This window comes from Rhinolophus hipposideros (assembly GCF_964194185.1).
Source record: "Rhinolophus hipposideros genome assembly, chromosome: 6".
NCBI classification, from domain to species: Eukaryota; Metazoa; Chordata; class Mammalia; order Chiroptera; family Rhinolophidae; genus Rhinolophus; species Rhinolophus hipposideros.
Window position 1 is genome coordinate 82,152,590 of NC_138052.1, and position 19,828 is coordinate 82,172,417.

The following is a 19,828-nucleotide window of genomic DNA, read 5'->3' on the forward strand; positions in this document are numbered from 1 at the left end:
TGGAAAAAAGGCCTGGAAGTACACATTGTTTCCCAATAAAGTCCTGTTCCCTTCCCCAATAAAATCTTTAAAAAAAAAAAAATTATTAAAAAAAAAAAGGAGTTTTAGTTGGAGAATAAGTCACTTATAACAGCTGATTCGTACAGCTTCACCTAAGTTCTTTCTGTGTAGACATATGGTGGATAATGGGATTCTTCAAGCTCAAGCCATAAGGATGGCATTTTAGCCCTTTGTAAATTCAAGCAGACTATTTCTTTCTCTTTTCTAGGATCATTTCTTTGTCTATGTTACTAAGAAGTCTCAAATGTGTGAGAATAATAGAAATGATTTTATTCTCTCTTCTAAATAAAAGATAATGACACTCTGGTACAACCCCCCAAAGTAGAACCACATTGAAATTAAAAAAAGAAAAACATCAGAGCTTAAGTATGACACCTTTCTAAGAAGTCCTAGAAATGTAGCCACATTACATCAGAGCTTTGGTCACTTCAGTGATCTAGCTTACTCCTTTCTAAGCTACCCAGTCAGAGGTAAAGAGAAAAATTGATTACCTGTAAGGGTTCTTCATCAATGCCAACTGGTTGACATGAAATTATATACTCAGAGCTTTCCTGGAATGGGTTCCAAGAGATGGTTGTCTGAGAGACAGCTTCTTGTCCTGTAGAAGCATTTGGATTGAGTCCCAGCACTTGAGGGTAGAGGTGATGGTCTACGTCTCCCCTGGAGACATGACCAATTTGGATCTCCTCATTTACATTCAGCGGATATTGTCCTGGCCTATGCCTTACAGGGGTGGCCGGTGTGCTCCGCCTAAAACCATGTTCCTCAAAGATCATTTGTTGCCCAACACTGGGCTGCTGAGCAGCAGTGCCAGGAAGTTGAATACCGTTTCCAGCGCCATACCCAGGGTTGGTGATGAAAGGGGTCTTTTGAGCTGTGGAGGGAACATCCAAGATCTCTGGTCCTTGAAGATTGGGGTGTGGAAGGGTTACCAGTTGGGGAAGCTCATCTAGCCAAGAGAGGTTAGAGCCAAAAAAGCAAAGCGTGTTAAGCTCCCAGAAGTAGCAGCAGTAGTCATTATCAATTCAGGTAACAACGACTGTGTATCAATCTGATCAGAGCCCCTGGAATATTAGCAGTTCTTAGATCACAAAACACTTTTTCCAGAAAGGAATCTTTATGATTTTTCCCCTCAAAGATTTCTTTATAGTTTAGAATGAAAAAAGTGTTAGTACAAATTTATCATACACACCAAGCTTTGGACCGCTGAGCATCACAGAAGCTGCCCCTTCTCAAATTAAGCCAATGAAACTGAAATTTGCAGCCTTTTGTTCCTTTTTTTCGTTTGAGAATCATGTGAACTAGAATCCACACTAATTATATCAGCATCGGTTTGGCTCAACTCTTTTTTTTTAATGGTTTGAAATGGTGAAAATTAATAAAAATATGTACATGTTTATTTTTTAAATTCTAGCAGCAGAAATAATCACATTTTCTTCAAATTAAACTGAGATTGGGAGCTAAACATTCTCTAGCTCCAAGTGTCAGAAACCAAATAATAAAGACAAATGGGAGGGATTTTCCTCCCAACATTTTAAAAAAACATTTTTAACTTCAACAAAAGGTATAGAAGAGTGGCAATGATAGCAATTTCACTTTTACATTTTAATATTTTGAAATTAGTGTTTTGAATTTTTTATAATTTTTTTTTTATTTTAAAGGTGAATAAAAGGCTTTATTTTGACTAGCCAAGAAAAAAATAAAACTGAACTCAAGAAAAAAATAAAACACAACAGATTATGTTAGGTTATTCCTGCTATCAAAGAACACAACATATATGCAATGCTGTTAGAACGAAGAGTCATGAGAAATGCATCAAAACCTGGAGCACGTTACCACTACAAAATTGATCATTTGTAATTAGTTTTGTCTCAACTGTCTCCCTGTTACCCGAAAAGTACTCTTTCTTTACCTGTCTTTTTCCTGCCGATCAAGGGCTCACTCTTCTGGTTGTTCTTCAGGGCAATAACTTGGATTGTGTACTCGGTTCCTGGTTCCAGACCTGAGGGAAGGACAGGTCACATTATGACTGTGAGCTTGGCTAAGCAAGTGGAGGCTGATCTCACCAGGAAACACTCCTGGGACGAGTGTCCTCTCTCCCTCTGGCCATTTGGCCTTTTGAGGTCATATCGACTTCAGTTTTTTCCCATAAACACCCCAAATACTCTACATACAATGGCCACTTAGCAAATTAATGATCTTACTAATAAATCTGACATGAATAAGCACTTTTATGTTATTTTTCCTGGATATTCTTTTAACATGTGGTCTTATTTGCCTTTTTGAATTTCAGAAAATCTATCAGCATTGTGTACTGCCAGTGGAATATACAGATCATTGCAGACTATACACTTGAATCTGCTTAGGCCTAATAACCAAACAGCCCTCAGGGACAGGATCAATGAAGTTAGACTATAGGTAAGTGCTCTGCAGGAAAGAATGACCAGTCTTTGTGGGGTCCTTAGAGGAAGTATCCAACTCAACTCCTCCCATATCTGATTCTACTTTCCTGTTCCCACAGTTTATAAAAAACAAAACAGTGTTTTCTTTTGGTACCTGTGTGTTCTATAGGATTTTAAAGTACAGATGACATACAGTTTGAAAATTTAATCTCTTGGATAAAAATAATCCCAGAGGCCTATGTTTCCCACTGAAATGGACAACTCCTATGCCCCATTCCCGGCATTCTCTCCAATATGAGTAGGTGGGAATCACTTTGCCTCAAGACCTATTCTGTGAAAGTGGTTAAGGAAGGGTAACGGCAGGTGGCACTCTGGCAAGTCCTTCAAGATCATCAGGTCTTTAGGGAGTTGAGTGAGAGGAGAGGATCACAATTAGCTAGTTTACTTTGAACAATGTAGTTTCTAGGACTAGACTGATAGGTATCTGGCAAACCTACAGTGAATAAAAAGATTGTAGTTATGCTACTGTGACCGTATTGAAATGATTGCATTTTTATGAATTCATGCCTTTTGGGATGTACTGAGCTCTATAGCTCTTACACAGAGAATGTTTGTTGAAATTATCAGAAATGGGCTTCTTGTTCTCATGATATCATATCAAAGACACAGTTGGAGCCTGATAAGCATTTTGCAAGTCCTAAGGGAGTAAGGAGAAAAATAGCAGCATGGAAGCAGCAATACCAGTAATGGTAGCCTCTGTGACACCAGGGCGGGGCCGAGGGACCACTTCTCTGGGAGGGAACCCAGGCTTCTCATACTTGATGATGTAACCAGTAATCTTGGCACGGGGTGGCTGCCATGATACCAGCAAGGAGTTAGGTGTGGTGGCCAGGAAATGCAGGTTGGATGGTGCATCAATGGCTAAAAGAAAACAAAATTAAGTCTCTAAGAAAATTTATAGCCCAAAAAATTACTCCACACTTCTTCCCCAGCCCTTATGAACAGAGTTGAGAGAATATGAGAGTTTTATAAACTGTAAGAAACTAAGATCTATAACACAAAAATATCAGCCTCATATTTGTTAGGTTCACATGGACTTAGATCACATGTTAAGTCAGTGGCATTTCTTCTGTAGACAGTAGTTACCTGTGGAAGCGTCGATAATAACAGGGGAGCTCCGGGCATTGTCATTCAGGGTGTACAAGTAGATCTTGTAGTCAGTGCCGGGTTGTAAACCTGAGATTTGTGAAGAGATTATATTGTTATCTGATCTTGATTTACTAGGAAGTATTTCAAACTCATCTGCAATTTTCATGGTTCCTCTACCATCCCATATTTACATAGACCACAGAAGTGGGTCACCCATGAACAATAAATTAGAGCATGGTATGGGTCTTAACTGTTAATCAGAAACATATCTCAACAGAAAAATCAGTGATGCAGACAAAGATATTGGCTAAAATAAATTTGAAACACAAAATGCCATGTTACAAGAGGCCTTTTTAGAGAATGATGGGAGAGCACCTATTGAATGTGTTTTCACTTTATCATAGTCAGATGCTCATTGGCTGGTAACTGGAATCAGAATTTTAAATCTCCAAATGACCTGAATTGACCTAGATATTGAATATTCTCTGACTATAACTTTGATCTTCATGAAGTAGTGTTGTTCACTTTTTAAATTTTAATTATGCTTCAAAGTCAATGTTCATGTCAAGAGCTACATGCCACCATTTTAGTTTCTTTTGGTTTTCAGCATTGCATTATAATTTTTTTTACATAGGAAGGGTACACTGATTGAAAATCAAAATGATGAATGGAATTTATGCCATTGCTCTGGCAAACATTAGATAAAATCAGGCATTCACAGAATAAAATTATTTCTGATCATGGTTTGAAAATTAGTTTTTAAAGAATAGAGCTGGGCTATCATAAAACACTGAAAATAAATTTAATCAGTGTAAGTGGTAGAATTACAACTACTAAGCTAAATTGCGTTGTGAACAGCAGTGAACAAATGTAGTCGGTACAGTGAGTTCCCTGACCTGTGATTGTGTAGCTTCTGATATCTGGACTGATGGTTCTCTGAATCGGAGTCTGGCCATTTGTTGGCATGGCATCAACTTGGAAGCCAGTGATCGTCTCAGTCTTGGTTCTCCAGCTAATGGTGATGGTGGTCTCAGTGGCATCTGTCACACGGGCTCTTCTTGGAGGGCTGACATCTGCATGGGATCATAGCTAGAGATTAGTGCCTGGCTGGCTCATATAGGTAAGGTTTTGATATTTGAAAGTGTTTCTTTATTATACACCAAATACGTCCATTTCTACATATGACAAATAACGGGTAGATTTTTCTTCTGTGGCATCCAGAAAGAAAGGTTGACAATAATTAGAAATATGAAAATACTCACCTTACATACCTTTTTATCTAAAGAACTGAAAAGTTTTACAGATACTGCCAGTGGTTCCCAAGGGTGTTTGTACAGTATCTACAAAAACCTCAATAAGTTCTAAAATTATTAATTTATTAAAATGTAAAATATGTGTAGTAGGAGTTACAATAATACGGCCAGCCAGCAATTATATATATACATGTATTGTTAGTATTTTGTCATTTTTCAGGGCTTTATATTTTTTCTCTCAACAGGTGCAATGCCATCCCTATTTTAGAGATGATGAAGCTTTGTTTTTCCTGATGAAATTTTTTTTTTAATTTTTATTGGGTAATATTGGGGAACAGTGTGTTTTTCCAGGACCCATCAGCTCCAAGCCAAGTCGTTGTTTTCACTCTAGTTGTGGAGGGCGCAGCTCACTGGCCCATGTGGGAATCGAACCGGTGACGAGCACTGCACTCTAAGCAACTGAGCCAACCGGCCGCCCCGAGATGATGAAACTTTTGACACTCTCTACGGTATCTGAAAGAACGTACCATGAGTTAATGATATGGCAAAAACTAAAATCTGGGTCCACATTTATCCAATATTTATTGCACTGTTAAGATACAGAAGAAGGCAGTGTGTCCTCTCCAAACTTAAGTCTATGAAAACAAATTCTAACAAATAGAGCATAAACTAGGTGTCAATCTTAGTTCATAAACACAGGTGTTTTAACATCACAAAGTGATTCTATTTACGTGCCAGTAGACCACGTTCTGGAGGGGCATATAAAAGGCGCCAGTAATAAGTCAAAAAGTTGGGGGAGCAAATCGCTTCCCAAATTGGAAATCATTCCATTGTGAACTTAGCGATCTAGAAAATCATTTACCATTCTTTAATTTTCATTTACACAGAAAGTTTGTATATACTAACAAGGTTGATTACTCACTCTCCAAAGTAGTGACAACTCCCTGAGCTGGTCTGCTTGTCAAAGTGTCCTTCAGAGCATAAACACTCACTTCATATTTGGTAGCCACCTAGAAAGAAGAGCACGGTCAGCTTTAGCAATGTGATCTTCTGAAACCCAGGGGTTTTCACTACAGCATTAGAAAAACGCCATGGTTATAAGAGGAAAACAAACAACTAAAAAAACCCACAGCACTATAAACTACAAATTCCTAGATTAATTCCATTCCTATACCGCAAAAGATCAACAACCTATTTAAATTATATGAATTAAAAAATGTGCTTAGGGGTTAAGTCCAAGTAAACCACAACTTACATATTTAAACTAAGTGGATACAAAATGAGGAAAATAGGTATTTTTCTCCTTTATGAATTGAAAGGTGTAAACCGTGAATTTTTCTGATCATGAAGAAGCAAAGAGAATTCTCTATTCTATCTCTGAACCCTCTTTCTATAGTTGCTCCTGGAATTAGGCCTATGTTAAAAAGTACATAAATTTCCTAGGTTCCTGGCTAGTTTTCTGCATGCACATCTAGAAAGACTAAAAACGTTTTAATGGAAGTAGGGTCAGGCTGCGCTGGTACAAACTGGACAATATTCTTTGCCACGGTAACAGAGCGCAGAAAATGCATGACTAAAATGGACTTATGCATTCAGTCTATAGATAGACAAAATGTGCCCCCCAACACACAACCTTTTAAAATAAACAAAATACATCTAAAGAGCTGTGCAACATCCAAAGCGATTTATAAAATTGTCCCCAGTAGTCCTCTGGCAAACCTTAGGTCAACATAAAGAAATTCTACCTGACACAAAATTACAATAAAATTATTTGATGGTAAGGGCAAATATATATTTCCACTACTTTAAACTATGTAAGAAATGACCTACTCCTTAATTCCAATTAAAAAGAGGCACTTCTTACCATGAGTCCTGGTACAACTACAGAGGAGCTATCAGGAGCAAGGTTGATTTCTTTCATTGGTCCTGTCTTCTCCTTGGGGGTGACCCGCACTCGATATCCAGTGAGCTGAACATTAGGTGGTGTCCACTGGGCAGTCACGCTCGTTGGTGTAACCTGAATGAACTTCAGGTTGGTTGGTGCAGGAATGGCTGTTAGGATGGTCATTGGTTAGAGGTTATTTTATAGGAAATGGGGAAAATGGAAAATAAAGTGAATTCCAAGAAGTAGAAAAGACTGTGCTTGTTTGGTTAGCTGGGTTCCCTGGTCAAGCAAAGATTCAGCAGAAGAAAAGTACAAGAAGGAATGCAAAGTGAAGAAAATGTTTGCTGAAAAAACTGTTTCATATCCACCAATGCTCAGAATCACTGGAAACATGGGTAAATGTCAGAATTCTAACAGACTTTAGGTTTTAGAAGATGTTTTTTGCTTTCCCTTAAAAAAAAAAGTCAAATGAACTTATTGGCCATTAAAATTGATTTTCCATTTGTATGGAAAGATGAGCAATAACCCTTTTCCTATATAAATTATTTTTGTATGGAAAACCATTTCACAGAGTATTTCATCCTCCAAAACTATGTTAGAACTATGCTTTTTATTCTCTTTACTTGGACCCCGTGGCAGATATCACTGCTAAATTGGAAATATTCTCTGTGGTGCAGCATAAGAAAATTGGCTCACAACAGCAGCGGAAAAGAGAAGCAAAGAGCAGAAACACAGATTGTTACCTCCAGGGTTTATGCTGTCACAAGGACACATCTTTAGCATTCCACTCTGCTTCAGAAACAATGCACAAGACGATAAAGTATTGTGGACAGCATTTGCCCTATCAGCTGTTTCCTGTGTATCTGGTTCTCAATCATTTAAGCAAATTATACACCCAGCACCCGATATCTAACCAGAGAAAGAAGATCTTACCCTCGTGTTCTAAGAATCACGCTGCTACGAAATGGCCCAGTTTGGGTTCCTTTTTTTAGATTAAACTCTGGGATACCAAACTTCTTTCCTTTATACACAGTGAACGTAACCACAGGGAGTCAGTCATAGCTTAGGAAATAATCCACAATTTTAGTATTATCTTCAAATGTCTCACTTGATGGCCTTATTGATAAGCCAAGTGACTCCAAACTTTCCTTTTATTATAGACTTTATCTAACTATCACCTAAACTTCATTGTTTAGTACTAGTCCTCTTGAAGAGGGTCTTTCCTAAGAGAGAGGTTGCTTTTCTGTCACTCCCCTAACACGGGAATCGATAGCCCGATGACGTGTAATTCGTTCAGCAGAGCATAAAGCTGCTGCTCGGTGGAGCACCCAAATGGTGCAGTGAACCATATACCTGTGGACTGGGTTCCAATCAGGGGCTGGCTCTCCATAGCATCGTGCAAGGCAACAACACTGACTGTGTACTCAGAACCAGGCCTGAGGCCTTTCAGCTCTGCAGTGTCCTCTTCACCGTCAGGTGCAGGGGCTAGCTCATGTATTCCATCCTCAGGGCTCGAGTAGGTCACCCTGTACCTGGAAACGTGCCCCTGCGGGCTTTCCCAAGCAATTTTGATGGAATCAACATCCACATCAGTGAATGCCAGTCCTTTAGGGCGATCAATGTCTGTTAGGCAAATTAATGGTGAGAGGTCATGTGAAAAGCAAGTTATGAAATAAGCATCTTTATAACATGCAAAGCAGTTTTGCAGATACCATTTTCTATGATGAATTAAATTCCAATGAACCCACGATTACATGGAAAATCACTTGACATGTGCTTCAGTATTTTTGGTTTTAAGAATATTTAATGCCGCGTCACTCATGAATAACAGGTGTACGCAAGATGCGTAGACACCCCGCAAAATATCCTCCCAATGGTCATTTGTGTTTGTCTGCAAAGGGAGTGAAAAGCAAATGCAGTATCTCTGTCATCCACTATAAGATCATCGAGTGACTTTCAGAGGTCGGCAGTCAATATGTGGTGGTCTGGATTTTCATTTGCAGAATTACCATGAAAACACGGAGGAGTCAGATATGGACTTCCTCTTGAACAATGATTAACATTAATTTATGTTAATTTTAAGATATTTAACCAAAATTGGTTTTTGCAATGTGATGTTAGTCTCACAGACCTGGATTTTCTATACCTCGGAAGTGGTAAAGTTGATTTTCAACGTTAGATTTAAATTGTTAAAATCCTTCTTTTACCATTAAAATCCTTTTTTACCCCTCTATTAAGTATTTACGTTAAACACTGGTCCAGCCACAGTCCTCCAATGCTCCAAACGTAATGGCTTCATGAGGCATACTTTAATCAACTTTACCATCCAGTCATAGAAAAGAAGGTCCTAGCAAAATATTTCATAGGTGTGCTATAGGCAAGTAAGATTTTGCTGAGGCCATTTGAGCAAAAGAAATTTAAAGCACAGCAACTAACTATGGCAGTTCCATAACTTCTTTCCCTATATGTTCACTGCTTGGCACTGAGAAGAAAAATAATGTTTGTAAAGGACTCAGCTCAATATTCAAAAAACCCAACAAGTTGGCTTTCCCTATGTATAATCGCAAAAGACACGCAGAGGGCATTCAGATACCTGAGAACAAAATCTGACATTGAAAATGGAAAACAAGCATCGGTTACGTACTGGTTACTGCAGTCTGAACCAGAGGCTGACTCTCTCCGTTTTGGTTCTGAGCATAGACACTAACTACATACTCCACTGTGGGCTGCAAGCCTTCGATGGTCATTTCTGTTTGCTCTGCAAAGGGAGAGAAAAGCAAATGCAGCATCTATGTCATCCACTCGAAGGTCATCCAAATGACTTTCAGAGTTCAGCAGTAAATATGTGGTCGCCTGAATTTTCATTTGCAGAATTATTGTGAAAATATGGAAGAGTCAGACATGGATTTCCTCTTGGACAAACATGTTCATTGCTAATACAAATTACTGTATTGGAGTAAAGTCATACTAAAGGATACGCTCCAAAATGTAATATGATGCTCCCAACAGGGAATGATGCTGATCTTGGAAAAAAATGGATATTAACTTGACTTCAAGGTATTGCCTTGGATCCCAATTTTACAAGTCCTTTATGCAAAAACAAGAGCTAAAACGATCTTAAAAAGTCAGTTAGGTCAGCTCTCTTTTCTTGGTGTGCACGATAAACAAAACTACAAAGATAGATATAATAATTTAAGGTGTCCACACCGTCAAACAGGACTATGCGTGTAAAAACAGAAATGCAGTTATCCTAAAATTCTACTGTGAAGGGTGTAGGTAACAATCTTGAACCCCGAATTCACAAATTGGGAAAATCTGACATAATGATAAATGAGTCAGGTGGCTATTTCTTTTATAAAAGCATACCATGTGGGCCCCTCTGTTTATCCTGATACATGTGAGACGCTGGTGATTCTTACCTGGACCAGCAGTTTTAGTTTTCGATGGTCCCAGGCCATTTTTGGGAGTAGTGGTCACTCTGTAACCTGTAACAGGGGAACTGGAAGGCAGCCACCTGATACTAATGCTGTTGTCCTGAACATCAGTCACTTGCATCTGGGATGGTTTGTCAATTTCTACAAAGAAAAACAAGGAGAAACCAGTGAAGCTGTAGTCTATGGGAACAAGACTGGACAAGGCCCTGCCTCCAGTTCTGGTTTATATAGGATGACCTCTTACTAAAATTAATGACTCCCAGGTGTTTCTTTTGCAGGAACAGAGTTAGCTTTTGGGCATTGGGGCAAGCATCTAAATACCATTACCTATTTTCAAGATGGTGTCAAAGAAACAACATTCCAAGTAGGTGCTTATCTTCTTATTTTGTCAGCTCATTCATTCATTCACAAATATTTATTAGAGGCACTCTATGTCTGTCTCTATTGTAAGCACACGGAATACAGGGATTATCAAAACAGACAAAAATCCCTGTCTTTGGGGGTGCTTCCTTGTATGTCTGGCTCAAAAGTCTGTTAGTTGTAGGTGTTGCTTCATCTTATTAGAAAAGAAAATCAATTTACAATGAGGAAAATGCCTTGGGAGAATATCGTAAAAACTATCTGAGTAAATATGCCTGTGTCTTGCCAGAAGAGTCGGTACCTGTTCGGTATTGAATGGAAACCGGCTTGCTGCTTGCCGGGCTGTCTCCACGGCCCGTGACAGCATAAATGGTGATGGTGTAGTCTGCTCCAGGTTTAAGGCCAGTGATGGTAGCTGTAGACTTGCTCCCAGGCACAGTAAACTCCTGAACAGGGCTATTTCCTCCTGTTTGAAAAGAAGTTAGTTCAAAGTATGAGGGGCTGAGAGGTACTTGGGGATTACCGAGTAAATGAATTAACATATTGAGAACAGCGTGTAAGTCACACCTTTGCTTATTCCCTTTACAAGAGTGCTATTAATAGGGCTTGAAGAGAAAGGTATAATTATCTATGTATGTAGTAAACCTTGGTAAGTATGTAAAAATTGGGAGAAAATTGCAGTTAATGCTAGTTTAATATCCTAGCTTTAAAAAATCACTGAGTTGTAGATTAACATGAGAAGGGGAAAGAAGATAAATCCTTTACCCAGGATTGCATACATTATATTCCTTTTTCAAAATTTTAATGGAATATATTCATGTTAAATAAAAATTTGAAAACACAGGAAAGTAAAAAGAAGAAAAATACAAATCACTTATTATTTCACCGTTGATAACATATTTGTGAATTTATAAACCTTTTTTCCTCAGCTCTACTGTTGCCCCTCTAAGACTACACAGTCAGCTTTTTATCTTGATTCTGCCACCATTTATATCATACATATATATATTCCACATATTCTTAGAAAAGACAAGACTCCATTGAACGGACCTGCCAAACTTTCTTTAACTATGTGTTCACTATGGGGCTTTCAGATCACCCGCCTGATCTGAGTATGAAATAACATTTTACTAACACACCTGTTTCTCCATAGGTGATCCTGTAATATCTCACTGTGACAGCAGGAGCATCCCAGCCAATCATCAGGCTGGTGGGGGTTGAGGCAATAACTTCCAGGTCTCTTGGAACGTCAGAAACTAGAAAAAGTGAGGGAACATTTTCACATCCTTAACTTTCAAATGATGCCTAGGTTCGCTCTGTTCATTTTCCAGATAATTGCCTTTACGATGCTTTCATGTAATAATGTAAATACTATACAAAATTAGCAGAATTAAAAATTACAAACAACTCAAGGAAAGAGGTTAAAGGACCAATTCAAATTGTGATAAAATGATTACTTCAATATTATTGATGGGAATTTTTTCTCCTCAACTTTTTATATTGAAAAATTTTAAAACAACAGAAAAGTTACAAAAATAATATAATGAACACTTATATCCCTTTCCTTTAGGTATTTGCTAATTGGTAATGTTTGACACCTATCTAGCTAGATATCATGATGACACTTCTCCCTTGAGTACTTCAGCATCTGTCTCCTAAGAACAATGACACTATCACGTTAAAATAACTATGTTTTCAAGGAACTCTGAAACAGAGTGTTTTCTATATTTTGAATAAAATTGTAGTTATTAAAAACATACAAATACCTAAATCAGGTGGAAATTCTTGGAATGAAAAAAGTATCTTCTCTAATATATTCTAAGAAGGAGGCTTTCTCTACATATTCTCACTTCCCTCTCCATGTCTCATAACCATGATCTATTTTTTAAGAGATGATGACCAGACAACACAAAGCTATTTCACGGAAGACATCACTGGCATAGGAAAGTCCTCTGAGTTTCTTTGAAGATCAGAAAACAAGTTACCTGTTGATTGCTGACCAACCAAAGGAGGACTTTCCTCTCTGCCATTAAGTGCAACAATGCTGACCACATATTCTGTGCCCGGGTTGAGGTTGGTGAGGGTGATGGAATTCCGAGATGGGGGCACTCGGTCTTCTCGAGGTCTTCCACCAGTGTGTTCAGGATGATGGCGAATTCTGTAGCCAGTGATGGTGGCTCGAGGAGCAATCCAATGGACAGTGAATGAGTTGGCAGTGATATCAGAAAAGTCAATGCCAGTTGGGGAATCCAGACCTGTTTCCCCACCCAGGGGAAGAAGAGAATAAGAGAGACAGAGAAAAGACACCACCAGGTTAGGAAGTGAGAAAAATTATAAGGGAAAATAACATACATCCAATGTTTCTGTTCTTTCTCATTAAGAGAAATAATGAATTGCCATAAACATCAGGTTACGATGTACTGATTCTAAGCCACATATAAATTTCCAAATCATAAACTGACTCAGTTCAAAACGGCCAACTCAAACATTCTTTTCTTTTGCTAAGTAATCCAAGTGTCATTATATTAAGTTATACGTATCATTGCAGTAAGTTTCCACATCATATTTGAAGAATAGTTATTTAAGAAATTCTGGGAATTGATATTTTCAAATGCTTCAGTGTTCAAGTATTCTATGTTTCTATCCTATAAGTGCATCTTTCAAAGTAAGACAAGATCTGCCCACTCTCAAGTTAAGTGTTTGTCTCTTAAAGAAAGCTCTCTACACTCAAGAAGAATTTGATATTTGAAAGAGTGATAACCAATATCACAGGGTGATAATGATGCCAAACATAAAACTCTAAAACTAAAATGAAACATTAATCTGGACAAATTGCAATTCAAATACTTCCTCATGAATTGAGAATTTAGTACAGTATAGAAAAATTAGCAAGAATTTGGAGTTTGTCTCAAATTCAAATCACTTAACCTCTCTGAGACTTCCAACAAATTTCCATGTCAGTTACTTATTCTATTCAATAATATACTAAAATCAAAGTGAGACGTCACAACTACTTCTTGTAAACAAGTGGACTATAATAAATAAAAAAATGTATATACTAAACTGCACACTTTTAAAGGGAAAAATTAAAAGGAGCACTCATTTAAGTGAGGACATCATATTATGGGATTCAATTCAAATTCCTTTTTATAGTAAACTAATATTTCATCAAGTAGAAAAACAGATAAACTTGTTGGCTTAGTAAGAGAGGGAAAATACTTATATGAGAAGGATAGTTTGGGTATGCCATTAGACACAACTGCCTAAGAAGAAGGAATGTTTGCCATCTCTAAATAATAGATATTATGAGGTATTATTCTTAGGAGATATTTTTAAGGACAGACAACGTTTCTGGAGTAATTTCAGTCCTCTCTGGAAGCAGAGAGCAGAATCTTGGTGACGAAGTCAGTCATAGTTGAATAAGTGATCGTAGTGAATAAGTGACCAGTGTAATGATAAGTAATGATAAGACTATAAGCATCACAACCACAAAATATGTAGGTGTATTTTTAGAAGTAACATTCCATTGTGTTATTTAAAATTGGTAGGTGAAAGCTGCTTGATAAGCATATTGCCAACATGACTCACCTGTTTTCTGTCTTCCTCTAAGAGGCGTGCTCTCATGTTGTTCATACACACTGGAGACGCTGACTAAATATTCCGTACCAGGCAGGAGATCTGAAGAGGCAAGTGGGACTTATTTAAGAATTGTTCTTGAAAACATGAAAAACCAAAGCATCCATGGGACTATTTCAACTTATAAAATATCCAAGAGTCCAGTTCTATTGCCTACTTATTCCTAAGTGAACATCACTACCCGGAGAAGAGCTGTGATTAGGTGATAAGGGTCACCTTGCCCTATAGCATTTCTAAGCCCTGCTCTTAGTTCCACCTCTGTAACTCACTTCTATGGGTGTGATTCAGCCGGATCTGCAATAAGACGGAGTTGCTGTAGCATAGTAATATTTCTATCATCCACTAAATAGTACATCTGTTGAGGGCATGTGATAATATGCACTGTGGATTATCATTTACTCCTCAGAACAACCCAATGAGGTAGTTTGCTACTTTTAAAGCAGCTTTATTGACATACAATAAACTGCATATATTTAAAGTATACAGTGGGACAGATTTTGACATATGTATACACTGGTGAAACCATCACATTCAAGATAATTAACATATCCATTACTTCCAACAGTTTGATTTACAATTAGTCCCATTTTACAAAGGAGAAAACTGAGGCATAAAGAAATCATCTTCTTTCATATACTTGACTGAGACCATATAGGAGTTGACCCAAGCCATTACCCATGGTCTTAACCATTAACCTTTACTGGAAGAGTCATACTTCACAGGGAAAGTGATCAGTTTTGCTATATTAAGGTGAGAGCAGAACTCTTAAACATTTTTAAATATTCGTTTTTGGATATCCTCTTCTCTCATTTTGAGGTACCCAAAAAAGATACAGGGTAAGGTTATTAACCATTGAACTCTTACTCACTAAACCCTATCCTCCTGTGCATCTCCCCTCAGGCTTTCTAAAGAGGCTCCTGCTGGGTCCTGGGACCACACTTTCCTCCTTTCTGCTTGGCCAGGGGCAATTTATTTAATCACTAGGACCTCAGATGCTTCATCTGTAAAATAGGATAATAATGGCTTCTCTGGAGGTGACGGTGGGGCGAATGGCTACCTTGAGATCTAGAGTAGGCTCTAGAATAAGATCTTAGAAAACATGATGAACAGGTGACAGACAGGTCTGTGGCTAAGGTGGGACAGACACTGGTCCTAGAACTTGAGTGTTGGGTGATGCTGTAACTACTGATGATTGTAGCAGTCTAGAACAGAAACAACAGCCCAGCTGATAGGCTGATCTAACGCTACTCTTCCCTCAGCCACAAAATGAGAAACCAAAGTTTTGGTCACGCTTTGGCTGTCTTCTGCTCTTTCAAATATGTCTGAAAGATAGAAGGGGTTTTCAGACCATCATTTGGTAATGGACTTAAATGTGATCCACTTTTCCCGTATGTAGAAACTTTGGCTGTTCTTATGTATGCATATGTATTTTAACAATTACAGTGAAAATACTGAGAAGCAACATGTACTTGAAACACCATGTGCAGCCCATTTTTATTTTCCTTAGTAAAAGATATCTATTTCAAAAGAGTAGGAACTAGAAAGAGACAATTTCCATAAGTTATTGTTTATTTTAATATCAGTTGTTTTCTAAGTTGTCAGCCTTCAAAGAAATCCTGCTAACAGATTATTTTTGAAGTACAAATTAAACTGGCTTTTTCTTCAAAAGAGCATCTTAATCTCTCCTGAGTAATCAGTCATTGTTTCTATGTTTTCAAATGCTAAACAGATTCCCTGCTGATACTTTTTAAAAAATTGTAATAAAACTATATGTTGACACTATTTTCAATCCTCATTTTCCTCTCTTTCTAAACATTCAGATTTAGCCCTTTACTTTCTCTTGACATACATTTATTTTTATGTGTTTATGTGGAAGCAGGACTTGTTCACTGCTGGTGGTGTTTTAAAAAGTTGTGGCTATCTAAGATATAGTAATAATAAACATGGCACCTTTCCAAATTCAGAGTTGCATGTCAGATTTGGAGTTTAGTTTGTGGTTCTGTTGTAGCTGTTTTGATCTTAGTTGCTCCTACCTGAGAACTCAGACTTCTTTCCTTATTATGCTCTAGCTTAGTATTTATTGACCAGGTACATTTGACTGCTTACTTGTTAAGACCACTGCATTGTCTGAAGGAGAAATGGACAATTCTGCAACATCTTCCTCATTTTTCACAGGTGAGTAGCGCACCAGCAGGTTGGTCAATTCAATGGATGGAGGTGGGGCCCAGGTGACACGAATCGTGTCTGGACCAACATTGGTGAATCGCAGGTCAGTAGGAGGAGGGACAGCTGGTTTCAAATAAGAAGGAAGACTAAGTTAATGTGATTTTACAATGAAAGCCAACAAAAATAGCTGGAAAGGCAAAACCAATATTTCATGCATAAAGGAAACAAGTCATAATCATGCAAATAGTCTAATCTAAATCTAATCTAAATTATAGTGAACTATAGTTGACCCTTGAACAACACAGGTTTGAACTACATGGGTCCACTTATATGTGGACTTTTTTCAGTAAATATTATAAATGTATTTTCTCTTCTTTATGACTTTTTTGAACTTTTTCTTTTCTCTGGCATACTTTATTGTAAAAATACAGTACATAATTTGCATAACATACAAAATATGTGGTAATCGACTATTTATGCTATTGGTAAGGCTTCCGGTCAACAGTAGGTTATTAGTAGTTAAATTTTGGGAGTCAAAAGTGGATTTTTTATTGCAAAGGGGTCACCATCCCTATTCCCCATGTTGTCCAAGAGTCAATTGTACTGCTAAAAATAAAATGTTACACATAGTACTGTTAGGCCCCTTTAACCTTTCTGCCATCAATATATCTTAAATAATTTTAATATACCTTTAAATACATTGATTTTTAAGTACATTATTAATACCACTGAAGATTGTTTTATCCCAGGCTGAAGAGGCTTAAGTTGCCACACAGCAAAGAGAAACATAGCAGTACTTTCCAAAAAAACACATGCACACAGACAAAAAGACAGAAGGGTCCTTAATTTCCCCCTGACAGGAGATGACTACAGCTACAATTCCATTCAGTGAACTCTACTTGCAAGTGAAGAGGGTTCATGCAAATTGGTTCTCGGCATGTTTCTTACCATGCAGGGCAGAGAACCTTTATAATGTTGCATGCTGGTCCCCAGACTTAGGTTAAAGAGGAGTTTCTTTACATCACCATGGCAATGACACCTAGAATGCCCAAAGTTTCTTTTTCTCCTACCTTCAAACAACCCCCTTCCACTCTACCCTAAATTTCAATGGGCTTTTAGTCAGCTACAAAGAAGGAACTTAGTAGAGTTTATCAAAGATTCGAAGGAAGAGCATAATGGTACAATTTGAGAAGTACATTTCGTATTATGAACTCGTGTTCATTATACAATTCGGTATTAATGTTAGATAATTAAACAAACAACGAGTCTGCAAATTCAACTAACCTTTGCCATTTTGTATTTAACAGATCAGATATTTACATTTCTTTAGCTTTTTATATATTTGTGGCCAAATGAAAGTATACGTAAGACTACTGGCGACGTCTTCATCCAATCGGTTTAGCATCTGCATTGGATTCCTTACCCCCCAATCCACCCTCTCTGAATCTTTGGCAAATTGCTAGCTTTTCCCTTGAAACATCCATATTTAACCAGAGTGACTGGCGGCAGCATGCAACACCATCCATGTCTCAAACACAGAAGTTTTCAAAATTCACCCGTTTGTTGTGTCAGTGTAGTAGGGGCACTCTCTCCGCCATTAATGAGAGTGATAACGCTGATGTCATAGTCAATGCCCGGCTCCAGCCCTGTAACTGTGTAGTATCCTACTGAGGAGTCCACAAAATCTTCAAAAATAGGGATACCTTCTCCTGCCGCAACTACTGTGATGCGGTACCCAATAATGGTGGAAGAGTTTAGCGGGGTCCACCTCAGGCCGATGCTTGAATCGGTTATGTCAACAAAGCTTAGATCAGTGAGTTGGGGCACCTCTATTGAGTTATAAAGCAAAAAGGGAGCAAAAGAAAAATAGAGGCAAAAAAGAGGAAAAGATAAAGCAGTGTACATCAGGTCACTAGTAGTAAAATTGATGGAATGTTAAAGCAATAATGGTAATATGCAATCTGTTCCAAATTATCTGAAAAGACTTTCTGAGCATCATGAATAGTTTGCTTTCCTGGGAGAATCAAACAGTTTAATATTCTTTTAGGGATTTTCTTGCATTTTGAAAAGGTCTCCAAACAGTACAGTTTGAACCTCTCAGGTTCCTAAAAATTATAGGCTGTATAAAGATGTCTAAACCATTCCTAGTACCTAGACACAATATCTGTAGGGAGTATTAGCAGTGCTTTAAAAAAAAAAAGAATTTCTAGTAGGAAAATAAAGCTTGCGTAAAGAAGACTCAAAAAAAAAAATAAATAGTTGATGAGTTTCTTTTTTTCCCCATACAAAAACTCATGACAATATTATGGCCATAATGCTAATGCATTATGAATATATGGTGTAAAACATGTCATCTAAAAGCATATACAGGTAGAAGACACGCCTGAGTCCAAGGCCATTGCCAATATTTTATTTAATTTATAATCAAAGTTATTTGATTGGCATTACTAAACGCATTTTACCAAAAAAGTGCAAAGTGGAACACAATCTGTCCACTTTCATTCTGTCGCATCCAATTTTGGACAAATAACAAACCTATCCCTAGATAGGTCTTTTCAGTGCTGTCTTTCAATCCACACGAAAGAACACCCTGAAGGTGTGATTTTTGTGTGTGTATGTTCAATTTTAAAAAAGAAGGATTTGAAACAGCAAGGTGAAGAATTGGACGTGTCAATCAAGTGCTATTTCAGTGCCCACACATGGAGGCAGAATCCTGTTTTATGGACAGCTGTTGAAAATTGATAAGGACTGTGAAACGAGGCACAAATGTACCAATGGGATGCATTTACCATATTACTTTTAGCCCGTCAGTACTGAGTACAGACATGTGACATCGTTTTAGTAATATTTCCACGTGAGCGGACAATACAGAGTTAATGCCATGGTTGCCACTCCATTACACACTCATTGCAACAGACAGCCTCCCCGTGACGCACAGACAGGAAAGCAGTGTTAACAGCAAGCATCTGTCCAAATAGTTGCTTTGACTTCATGGTTTTGGAGAGTGTGGTTGGGAGGTCAGAATCAAATCCCAACTGTATTTGACACACTCAGCCATCTGGGGATTAAGATGTTAATCCCCACACTTACTGAAACTGCCATTCTGAGGATAACAGCTTATTTTTTCATTACCTGGGGTGATGGTATCAGAGATAGGGACACTTTCCTTGTCATCTTTGACAGTGTAAACACTGACATTGTACTCCAGGCCAGGACTCAGGTTTTCAAAGGTGCAGGAACTCTGATCTTCGTGGACCACTTCTTCAAAAGAATTTCCAGGCTGGCCATTTGTTGGGGTGATGGTAATTCTATAACCACTGATGTCTGGGGAAAACAGAAAGGAGGAAGTTACTGTGTGGAGGATTTGCGACCCAGAGCACATGAAACTAGACTCCAATGATGGACCCACAAAAGGGAGTGGGGAAAGGACTGGCATTTATTGAGGACTCTACTGTCACTCAGTGCTTACAACAACCCTTCAAG

The 19,828-nt window shown here is 38.0% G+C and overlaps 1 protein-coding gene across 11 annotated transcripts in view; it reads right to left on the reverse strand.

The window, feature by feature from the left end:
* Window positions 1–19,828, reverse strand: part of FN1 (fibronectin 1) — a 69,032-nt gene that overhangs the window by 12,094 nt on the left and 37,110 nt on the right. The window contains exons 24-40 of one of the 11 annotated variants that reach the window (XM_081051283.1): window positions 19,478–19,669; window positions 17,902–18,174; window positions 16,286–16,468; window positions 14,132–14,221; window positions 12,529–12,798; window positions 11,683–11,799; window positions 10,845–11,009; window positions 10,169–10,324; window positions 9,394–9,507; window positions 8,103–8,372; window positions 6,729–6,916; window positions 5,787–5,874; window positions 4,508–4,684; window positions 3,609–3,698; window positions 3,204–3,383; window positions 1,973–2,062; window positions 552–934 (exon numbers count right to left, since the gene is read on the reverse strand). In XM_081051283.1, coding sequence (XP_080907409.1) covers window positions 552–934; window positions 1,973–2,062; window positions 3,204–3,383; window positions 3,609–3,698; window positions 4,508–4,684; window positions 5,787–5,874; window positions 6,729–6,916; window positions 8,103–8,372; window positions 9,394–9,507; window positions 10,169–10,324; window positions 10,845–11,009; window positions 11,683–11,799; window positions 12,529–12,798; window positions 14,132–14,221; window positions 16,286–16,468; window positions 17,902–18,174; window positions 19,478–19,669 — 3,026 coding nt within the window. Of the gene's footprint in view, window positions 1–551; window positions 1,010–1,972; window positions 2,063–3,203; window positions 3,384–3,608; window positions 3,699–4,507; window positions 4,685–5,786; window positions 5,875–6,728; window positions 6,917–8,102; window positions 8,373–9,393; window positions 9,508–10,168; window positions 10,325–10,844; window positions 11,010–11,682; window positions 11,800–12,528; window positions 12,799–14,131; window positions 14,222–16,285; window positions 16,469–17,901; window positions 18,175–19,477; window positions 19,670–19,828 lie in introns of all 11 variants that reach the window. The other 10 variants (XM_081051280.1, XM_081051281.1, XM_081051287.1 and 7 more) reach the window with 10 other exon arrangements.